The 11,201-nt window shown below is 49.9% G+C and overlaps 1 protein-coding gene across 1 annotated transcript; it reads right to left on the bottom strand.

The window, feature by feature from the left end:
- Window positions 1–3,473: 3,473 nt before the first annotated feature.
- Window positions 3,474–10,582, bottom strand: POSPLADRAFT_1156685 (hypothetical protein; the record flags this gene model as incomplete). The annotated part of the gene is made up of 6 exons (XM_024487090.1): window positions 3,474–3,605; window positions 3,628–3,942; window positions 4,949–7,525; window positions 7,679–10,235; window positions 10,343–10,403; window positions 10,516–10,582. The coding sequence occupies 6 exons, from the start codon at window positions 10,580–10,582 to the stop codon at window positions 3,474–3,476; spliced, it is 5,709 nt and encodes a 1,902-aa protein (XP_024334129.1).
- Window positions 10,583–11,201: the final 619 nt, after the last annotated feature.

Raw genomic sequence — 11,201 nt, 5'->3', positions numbered from 1 at the left:
GGCGACGAGGAGTACGAGGTTGAGCGAATCAAGGATTCGAGGATCTTCCGGCATCAGCTACAGTACCTCATCAAGTGGAAGGGTTATGACGACTCGCATACGTCATGGGAACCGGCGCGCAACGTTGCCAATGCGCCGGCCCTCGTAGCCGATTTCCACCGGAAGAATCCGAATGCCCCTCGTCGACTCAACGCTGCTACATTTGGTGGTCTCAACTTTCAGCCAATGCCTTCGCTGCTGACTGAAGCATGTTGCCGCTCCGGATGGGAGATGGGCAAGGGTGCCTCGCATGAGGTCATGCGCCGTTGAGGGGGGGGTAATGTCACGAGTTGGTACGGCGCCTAGCCGTTTTTTAATTTTTTCCTTTTCGCGGGCTCGAACCCGCAACCTCTGTACTACCTGCCTGATATGGACACGTCGTTATCTACTGTACGATTAGATTAGATAGGACGGCAGTGCACGGCACAGCTCGGGCCCCGCTGACGCAGCCGTTCTGACTCACCGGCCCCCGGGGCCGCGTCGGCATGCTGCGCACAGACCAGCTGCGCACGGACCAACGCGCACAGCCTGCCCTAAATCTTCCCATGTATATAAACCAGCCTCTGCTGCCCTAGGGACCTCAGTTTCGACCTCTTGTCCCTAGGTCAGTAAGCTCTCCTGTACTTACTTCTTTTACTTACTAACTAATACATTCTTGTCCCTAGCCTTAGGTTTGAGCGTTGCTCACCATCGCTTCGGTAAGAACCAGTCGAACGCCCCCAGCTTTCAGGTTTTCCTCTGTCGCTCGACCTCAAGGCGCGACAGACGTGACCTTTTCAGGACTTCTGCTGCACGTGTTATATCTTCTGGCTTTTTCTGTAGCTGGCGAATGCGTAATGCAAGCAAGTCACTTGTGGACATTCCGGCCCGGAAGTTTTCAATCATGAATGAGGTTTCCAGTAAATCAAATGGTAGTACTGGGTGTACACCATAGAGAAGATAGTAGGGATAATATCCCGTTGCATGACTGACAGTAATCCGATCTGTGAAAAATGCATGATGGACTTGGTTAGGCCACTTCTCCCATTTGCCTTGACATGCTTTGATAATGGATTCACGAAGTATGAAATGTCCCCGTTCAACTACACCATTGGCTTTGGAATTGTAGCTGGAAATGCGTATTTGAGGAAGATGATACCGCCTCATGAGTTCCTGGAATGCTTTCTTGAATTCTCCACCATTATCCGTGACAACTTCTCCGACTGCACCATATCGGCACAGGATCTGCTCAAAGAAAAAGGCAGCCACAAGCTTGGCAGTTTTCTTATGCAGTGCACGTCCTTCGCTTGCCCATGACAGATCATCACGTGCCGCAATAATGTATTTGAACCCTTTCGCTTTGGGCATTTCCATGATATCCAAGTATATTTTGGAAAAGATAGTTGCTGGAGCAGAGATGGTAATTGGCACTTCCACTTTATGTGTGCTGCGTATTTGACACTCATGACAAGATTTGACGTGTTGATGAACATCATTCCACATGTGAGGCCAGTAAAACCGCTCCTTGATAGTTTGCATGACTGCATACTCCCCTCGATGTCCTAATCCTTCATGGGCTTGGACCAGAATCCTAAGTCGGGCTGGTGCATCTAGCATCACTCTGAGTGGAGGCAACTGGCCATTGCGTCAGTACATTTTGTTCCCTCGTACTAGAAAACGACTGGCTTTACGAATAAATCTCCGTTTTTCTTGACTTGAAGTAAACACTGGAGTTTCCAGAGTTCTGAGAAAGTGCATGTACTGGTGTAAGGCTGTATCCTGCTTGGAGCTTGTGGAAATCATGACATGTGCCCCTTGTTCAAGCAAGCCAACCCAGTATGAGCTAACTTCCTTGTACAACAGGTTGTGGTGTCTTTCCTGGACTTCCGTATACAGTGCAATGTTGTCCAACCAGCTGTCATCATCTTCCTCTATTTCTTCATCCTCTCCTAGTTCTCTGCGGGACAGTGCATCTGGACCTTTGTGTCATTCTGCAGGTACGTGAATTAAGGTGAAATGGAATAGCAATACGCCTTGTATCCATCGGTTGATAGTAGCATTTGGTTGAAGGTCAGGTTCATTGAGCATTCCTTTGATATATTTTGCATCTACTTCCACTTGGAGATTTTTCACACCAATGAGGTATAGGCGGTATGCTCGAAGTGCTCGATACAATCCATACAGCTCCAGCTTTGGTTGTGAGTATCTGGATTCACGTTCACTCATTGGAATGGAACCGTAACGAGCAGGCCTTTTGCGTTTTTCATCATCATATTGTGATAGAATGAATCCTGCTGCATATTTGCTTGAGTCAACTGAAAGAACTACTGGGTTCATTGATTCGTAGTCTATTGGCCGTAGTGCTGGTGCTGACGTTACTGCAATTTTTAATGCATTGAAAGCCTCATTTCTGCGCTCATCCCAAATGAATTCTGTGTCATGTCGGGTTAATTCTGTGAGTGGTCTTGCCATCTTGGAGTAGTTGTGAATCCATATTCGGACTGTTCCACATAGCCCCATAAATGCCCGAACATCACGAATTGTCTTTAAAGGCGGCCAATTTATAATTTTCTCAATTTTGTTTGGTTCAGGAAGCCGACCTTCTGGTGTGCATTTTTGTCCTATGATAAGTGCAGTTTGACGAGCAACTTGAGCTTTGTTTGGAGCAAAGGTGCCACCTGCATGACCAACACGATGCATAATACGGTGGACATCATTGGCATGCTCCCATATGAACCGCCGAATTCCCGGATTGACTGACATGACTTCTGGGTTTCCATCATGGTCTGGGTAGTCGGATATTGCACCCTTGATGGGTAGATCATCAATAAAAATATTCGCATACATTGGGATTTCATGCTGCAGAATAAACACCATGCACTTCTGAAATTCTGCAGGAGAGTTGGTAAATCCCATTGGTAGAGAGGTTATTCGAAGTAAGCCCAATGGACTTTGAAATGAGGTCATGTCTCGGCTCAGTGGATGAACTTTGCGTGCGTCAAATCCCCAGAATAAGTCGAATACCGTATAGCATTTCCGCCCAGCAAATGGTTCCACAAAATCATCAAGCTTAGGTGGTAGTCCTGCATCTCGAATAGACACACGGTTGAGTGGCTGTAGGTCATGCACGATCCTCACTTTCCCATTTTTCTTCGTCACACAAAACCAGCGTGATCGATATGAGGACTGACTCGGTTCATATACTCCAGCATCAATCTTCTCCTTCAGTAGTTTCACAACTTTGTCTTTGATACCCGGTGGGATGGGAATGTTTTTGAATTCCCATGGCTCATGTGGAATCACCGGAATGATGTATGGTGTGAAGTAATCTTCCCGAAATGTCCCACGTTGGCTTTCTTCAAACGCTAGTGATGATTCATTAAGTAAGAGGATATGCATGAATAGCTTCTCTTCTTCAGGCCATAGAAAGCCATCCGGATTGATGTTCATTTCTGTTAGACGGTCTCGGGTAAGTCTCTCTCCGGATACAAAGTCAGGCGGGTGAGGTGACAGTTCTGGTAATGATAACAGTGGGTCTTCTGGGAATCGACGTTCCACTCGTGCATCTTCAGGAAATACACCAGGAACTGGTTTGATACGTCGATCTACACGCTTGTAGACCCCAAGAACATTGAAGTCAGTGAAGGCATATATCTCCTCGTCATCTTCTTCGAGTTCGGAGGAGAAAAACCATGGTAGCGGTGCATTCACGTCCTCCGAAGTCTCGCCATTTTCAAGCTCTATAAGACAGCACATAGGTGTGCTATCCATGGCTAAGTTGGCCGCTTTTTCAAGGTATCCGAAATCTTCAAAGTCTGACATCGAGGGACGAAGTGTGTTCACTCTCTGCATCTCAGAAGGTTCCGATGGACTCCAATATAAGGCCGAAGTTGTTCGCCTTTTAGCCTGCATTGCGAGGAAGTCCTTTACAAAGGTGTTGAGCAACCAATCACACCAGGGACTTGGGTTTTCGTCTAATGTTTTTCGTAGGTGATCGTACACAAACATCGCAGTATAGTACAAGGTGTGCAAGCTTATAGAGTCCGTAATCGAAGCTACAAGATCAGTGCCTGACTGCGCTCTCAAAGACGTCGAGTCTACACATATATGGGGGCCTATGGAACATTCAGAAGGTAACGAAGGAGGCCGCGCACTAGTAGACGTCGAGCCGTACATGTAGATACACTTGAAAGGGTCAGAAATGGGTAGACAACGAGGCCGCATTTGCTGCAATGTCGAGCCGAAGTTCAGAATCGAGTCCGCAGGGTGTTCAGGCACATACCGAGTGTGTGGAAGCGAAGCCATTGCTTGTTTAGGCTGGAAAGGATCCGTGTGTCGGGGGGAAGTGCCCCGGCTGCCCGAATTGACCCATCTCGTGCCGTTGATGGAGTTCTCCCGCGACGCGCTCACCTACATCGTAAGAGAGGAGGAGGTGGATGAGACTGACCATATCACGCATGTCGTAGTCCTGATTGGTCGGGTTCCAGGTACCGTGCTCCTCGAAGAACTCGCGAGCATATGCGAGCGAAACGCGCTCGTTCGGCCAGAGGAACGGGTTACCCTTTCGGGGGGACAACAAGTCTTCAAAGCCTTTGCGCTTCTGCGCGCGATCAACGATCCCGCCCTCGCATTCGTCCTCATGTTGGCGTGCCTCACGGATCCCGTCGTGGTGCGCCCGTTGCAGGACGTACTTGGTCTCTCGGGCGATCCCGCGGCGGGCTTCGCGTGCATCGTAGAAGTCCTGCGGGACGATGTTGTCCAGGACGAAGTCCAGGACCTCCAGACGGTCCAGCGTCGTTGGCTCCGGAGTAGCGCGCTCGATTACTACGTGCGCTGGCTTGCATTCTTCATCGGTGTCGCTGGCTGACATGTCATTGTCCAGGATTTCGACGTCCGAAGTCTTGTCACTGGCATCCGCCTCCCAATCGACCAGGGACGGCATGTCTTCGTCCTCGTCTTGCACGGGTTCGGCGCGCAGCCCGTTGGTCTTTAAGGGACTGACGGCACGGACGTCAGCGTCTGTGCTGTCCTGGGGGTACAAGAGCCCCGGGATCTTCAAGTTTTCGATGTCGCAACCGTCCGGGGTGGTCACGGGAAGCAATGGAGTGGAGGGACTGGGCAGGCCGGAGGAGGACAACGGCGGCGGGACGAGTGGGCGTGCATTGAGCATGGCTGGGATGTCGGATGGGGAAGCCGCCAATATGTTGCCGAGGATGGCCGCATTCTCGACGAGCCAGACGTCGGCTATGTCATGGCTGGCGCACTCCTGTTGGGCCCTTTCCTGCGGTACCGGGGCGCGACGAGGGAGCGGCAGGATTGGACGCTCGTTGCGTGTCGTGGACATTGTCTGAATAGCGGCGCTAGGAGGAGGAGGCGGCGGCGGTTCGTATGCGTGGACGAAGGGGACAATGGTCTCAGTGGGCCCCCTGAATGTAAAGGTTATCACGGCATCGCCAAAATACGGACATGCCTCTGATTCCCCGGGCTCCGTGTACCAGACAACGCAGCCGAGGACGACGAATGTCTGCTGCGTTCCGAGATGCGTCTGTTGAGGTGCGCACCGGACTGTGAAGTTCCCGCCCAGGGCAAGACGCCCCAGGTTCGCGGGTCCGTGGACGTTGAGGTCATGGTGCCCCAGCAGAACGAGCTGGTCGCCTTGAATCCCCGTCGACTGGCGCATTGTAGGCGGCGGCGGACCTGTGGGCGGGACAAAGCGCACGGTGCCCACAGCACCGCTCGTAAGTCGATAACATTGGGTCGGTGGCATAGCTGATGGATACGGAGTGGACTGATGGAGGACTGGCATGGCTGGCTTGACACTAGGAGATTTGAGTCCCGTAGGTAGTGTTTTAAATATCTCTGGAGGTGTGGTTAGCATACGGGATCGCGCGTCAGCGTTCTGACACTCAGCGGGGTACGCGTCCTGTCGTGATGCGCTGTTGTGTCTTGTCCGCGCGTTCTCCTGTTGGGGGGCTCGGCGTGCGTCATGGCTGTCGTGGTAGGGATGCTCCGGACTGCTTACTTGCAGCGAGAGCATGCGGCTGAGGCGGCTTGATGACGCAAGAGGCACGGAAGCCTGTCGAAGGTCAGGAAGTGCGCGAAGCGCGAAGTCTGGGGTATCCAGATCTTCGGAACAAATCTCGATCGAGTGCACTACCCTGATTGGCGCTTCTCGTCTTCGAACCTTACGTTCAGCCACTACGTTCGCGCTCCTGTCTCGTTTGCGTGCGCGTCCCTCTCCTTTCTCTTTCGTCCCGACCCTTGCTTCTTTCCTTGGCTGGTCTCGACCTCGGCTCTCCTCCTGGGCAATACCTTCGATTGGTTCCCGATGTCCAACATTCCCGACCTCTGGCGAATCTCGGTGACATGTCAAACTGCATGCAGCGGCATGCTCCAAATTTCCTGTGCGCTGGTGAGCTAACCAGTTCACCATCCTTTGTTTGACTAGCTGTGGGTCTGGTGAGTTTCGACCTCTCTGCATGACTAACCTCTTTAATTCTTTGTTAGCGGTTTTGATCTGGGCCAGCGGCGGCGTGCGCGCTGCGCGCTGCGGTCTTAGCATTAGGGAAAACTTTGGTAAGTAACTTCCTATCTCATTTCTGAAGAGCTGACGTGTCTGCGTCTGCGTCTGGGCATTATTCGACTCGGCGCATGACGCAGAGCTTGCGCGTACAGGCTGCGGCGTGTCGCTGCAATGTGTTGTGCATGACAGCGTCTTGACGCTCCCAGGACATGCGCACCAAGGCCAGCGGTTGGCTCTTGCTGGCGTTCGTTCTCGGGATGGATCACCAGGTAGGTTCTCTGCATCTCCTTCATTCTCGGCCTGCGTGCTGGCTAATTGTTTCACAGAGCCATCCTTGCGAAGCAATGGACTCAACATCCCTGGGGGCGCTGCTATCAATCGCTCGCTCTCCGGGGTGTAACACTCTTCCCGACCGATCCACGTCGCTCCCTTCTGGCTACGGTGTACAGGTGCAAGAGCAAACAGTCGTGCTTCCAATTGCATGAGCTCCTTGCTCACTATAAAAGGTACGCTTTTGTCTTCCTGACTGATCGGCTCGTACTGATCACCATTTCTTCGCAATTCCCCTGCATTTCCTGGGCGCGCGGCTTGTACATTGGTATGCTGCCATGCATCTTCGTCGACCTCATTTGAGTCTGATGATACTGGTTCGTAGCCCGATCTTGATGCGAGCGTCAGGTACTCCTCATTTCCTATGCCCAGAACACCCCTGTCACTTTCCTCAAGCTGTGCGTTTGGATCGCGTGCTCCCTCGGCAGGCGTTCTCAGGCAGGACACTACCTGCTTCTCTTGACCACAGCACACAGGCGCGAGACCCAACGGTCGTACTACCTGGTGCGTGCACTTTTCATTTGTTCTAACAGGTGTGTGTTCTTTGTTACTTCTGAACATCTCATACTGATCCTCTGGCACGCCTCCATCCAGTGTCTCTGGGAAAGCTGTTCCTACTAGGCCTGGAGCACACCAGTTGTTAGCCTCGAGGTTCTGCAGTATGGCGTCAGCATCCGGTAGATTAATATTTGCATATCCGCGCTTGTAGTTCAGTTGGCCTATGTATTCCCGTACTGCGTGCTCTGACACTGCTACGTGTTTCTTTCATAAGTCAGCGACATCTTGAATCCTTAATATATTGTCGACTTTGCGCTTCTGCTTCTGTATCTCCAATTGCTGAAGCGGTTCTTCGTAAGTTGCAGATTCTGAGTTTGGGGATGCGATCTGATCTCCACCGCTTTCGGGAATTTTGATTCCGCATATGAGCAACGGCTCCTCGTTCAGATGGGAGTGATCATGCACATAAAGACGATCATTGAGCAATTTGTCCTCCCATAGTAATGTTGGCGTCGGTTGCTGCTGTACTTGATATACAGTATAATCATTAGCAGGTTGAATCGATTCTCGTGAAGTCGTTTGTTCTTCTTGCTCTTGCTGTTCCATTTCGTCGAGATCGGCACCTAGTCTCTGCCAGAACTTTTCATAGGCACTGTTGTAGATGTAGTCCTCTCGGAAGTCCCCACAATACAGCACCCTTGTATCCTTCTGGCCAAGAAGACCTTTCTGTGTGCTGTTCTGAATGCTATGCCATACCGCTGGGTCGAATGACCAGTTCGGATCAAGTCCATCTGGAGTGACCAGGATCTCATGTCTTACTTCGAGATCTTTATCTTTAAAGAGAAGGTATGTTCCATCACTTCGTTCATCAATGGAGATGTAATTCCCTCGCTGCCATGGACGTCCGAGGAGCAAATCAAAAGGAACTTTATCTCCAATGTACAAGTTTGCATGGGTGAGAACTCCCCCACAAGTAAGAGGAACATTCTCGACTAGCCCTTGAAGTATCCCGGCTCCTCCATTGGCATCATTCATATTGACTGAGCGGGCTATGTCCATTGGACGATTAAGCATAGTTTTCCAAATACGCTTGTGAGCAATATTCAGCTGTGATCCAGTGTCAACAATGGCTATGATGGGTCTTCCGTCAATCTCAATCCGAAGGCGAATGAGTAGCCCACGGGTCTTTGTACTGAATGAAGATGCAACAATGTTCACAACTGGAGATTTCGGCTTCAAGACATTCTGCAAGTGTTGTGACATTTCTTTTGAGATCCCGAATACTTCCCCGACTGCTAGTGTCACAGGAGTACTAAGCACCTTGCCGAGAATCTTCATTTGGTCGACTTGAGCTTGCACATCACTCTTTTTAGGAACCCGTTTGGTTCCATCCTCCTTTCCTGGAGTTGCATCTGTCTTGTTTCCTTTCTTTGCATCCTTCGCCAATTTTTGCTTTTGCGTGATAGGTTCAAAGTCATCTTCCATGATTTCATCATCATTAGCTGGATCAAAGTTCCTCTGAGAGGTATCAACTGGTTGTTGATGTTCCCAGACCCTTTCATGAGAGTCCCTGGTTGTATGTGGCTGCACTGGTCGGACTTCACGGTCCGGTTTTGGATCTGAAATGGCTGGAGCAGGCTGACCCTGAATGCGAGCTAAACGACGCTCAACAGATTCATTCATATGGGGAGGTTTGTCCTTCTGTTTGTCTCCCTTTGCACGGTCAACCTTCTCCTGGATTCTAACAGGAGGAACAACTGGACCTTGTGCTGCTTGCTTCCATGCAGTACGGATTATCTTTTCCGTAGGTTTTACTGGCATGACATATACTGCTTCAGTGTTAGAGTCTTCATCTTCATCTTCATCGTCACCATCACCGTCCGACTCTTCGGAGGCTGCTTCCTCCACTTTAGCACAAAAAGGAGCTTCAGCAGCAGTTATGAAGTGTGATTGAGGGCCAACTTGATGTTCGATTGCTGTCGTGAATGGCTCATCCATGCCCCTGAATATTCTGGACCCATCTTTCATGGTTAAGCGACCCGTTATACCATCCCGAATGATGATTCCTTGGTCTATGAGACCAAGAATATCTGGACAGCTTGATAGTCCATGTCCCAGTTTACCACATCCATAGCACTTCATTTCTGCCCGAGAGGTTCCTGTTTGCGCATTTCCTCGCAGAGCAGATGTCATGGGCGCTGAGGGACGGGTCATTGGAGGAGTGGACTCAATGAGTGGCTTGCGAACTACAGAAGCCACCAGTGGGTCTAGCCTACATGCACGCAAGTAGGTGACACCATAGTCTGGGTCCTCAAGTGACATGCGATTGAGCTGCCTAACTAGATCGTCCACTTCATTGGCCTTCTTTTTCATTTCCTTTGTGGCCTTCTTACGAGTTGCTTGTGCTTTCTTGATATCTTCCTCATTGTCTGAATCTTCTGATTTGACCACAAGCCTTTTCTTGGTTCTTACCTTATGTTTAGCAGCTTTCTGCTTTCTCTTCTTCTTATCATGTTCCGATTCACTATCACTGCTATCATTGGAGTCCGAATCCGATTCTGAAGCACTGGATTCATCATCTGAGTCTTCATCATCTGATGGAAGACGGTCGGTATCAAACCGATTTCGCTGTAGGAGAGCTTCTGCTTTTGAATTGACATCTGACATAACAAATGGCTTGGAAAGGTCATGGTTTGGCTGAGCAGTGAGTAGTCGGGGTTCAAGAAGCTGGCGAAACAAACGAGGGATTCCTTTCCAGAAATAAAGGGCTTCCTCATCTGTAGTGATCCGCTGGTTTCTTCTCAACCATCCTGAAATAGTGAGGAACCCTCGAGTATATTCTCTCCATGCTCCAAGACTTTTCACGCTTGATTTGGATCGTGAGTCTTTGACGTAAGTTTCAAGGTTCTTGACTTTGTAGCGCTTATCGTCGCGATCCGCATCGAAGTACTTCAATACATTGCTTTTGAATACATTCCAGTCAGGAAGTATAGCATTGTATGAAGGTAGACTTTCAATAAACTGGCGAGTTTTTCTTGAACAGTATTGGGTAATATTCTCAATCATTTCATTGGCATGGGTGATGCTGAGCTTCGTGCACAGCCTTTCGTAGTGCTGAAGGAACTGCTTGACTTCTGTGTACTTACCTGTAAACTTCTTCGGGGCTGACTTTGTACCGGCTATAGGTAATGCTGCTACACCAGTTGTTGCCATAATAGCTGGAGTGTAGAGCGAAGTTGGAAAGGATAAAGATCCTACCGGTGGATAGATGCTTGTGTTGAATGCCGTGGTGACTAATCAATATTTCCCCCCCCCTCGCAGTGGGCTCCACTGATGTCAGGTCAGAAAGTGTTCTGCCGCGGTTCACCGGATACGTCAACAGTATCAGGCTATCACGGTTGTTCGGTTTGAGGGAAGAAGGTGATTGACTAATGACCACTCAAGGACTGATAACAACCAACAACTAAACCACCAATTTCAACAACTTTGAAGGCTTAACGTTGACTTTTATGAGTGTGGGTGACTTGGATGCTTGACTGGTGTGTGCTTGACGTGACTGGCTTATACGGGACTTGACTGGCTTATACGTGGATTGACTGGCTTATACGTGGATTGACTAGCTTATACGTGACTTGGCGTGACTTGACTAGCTTGATTCAACAGACTATAGCTCCGTTTGAGCAACAGACTGCTGATAACTGGGCGATACGTGACGAGCGTGACTCAGACCAGGGTTCCGTTTGAACAAAGGTCGAACTATGACAACAAAAGGCAAGCTTCAGATAAGCAAAGCACCTTCGAGTCAATCTACAGTTTGTTTGGGCAAGCTGTA

Source organism: Postia placenta (genome assembly GCF_002117355.1).
Source record: "Postia placenta MAD-698-R-SB12 unplaced genomic scaffold POSPLAscaffold_18, whole genome shotgun sequence".
NCBI lineage: Eukaryota > Fungi > Basidiomycota > Agaricomycetes > Polyporales > Adustoporiaceae > Rhodonia > Rhodonia placenta.
This window is presented reverse-complemented; position numbering and strand designations above follow the sequence as displayed.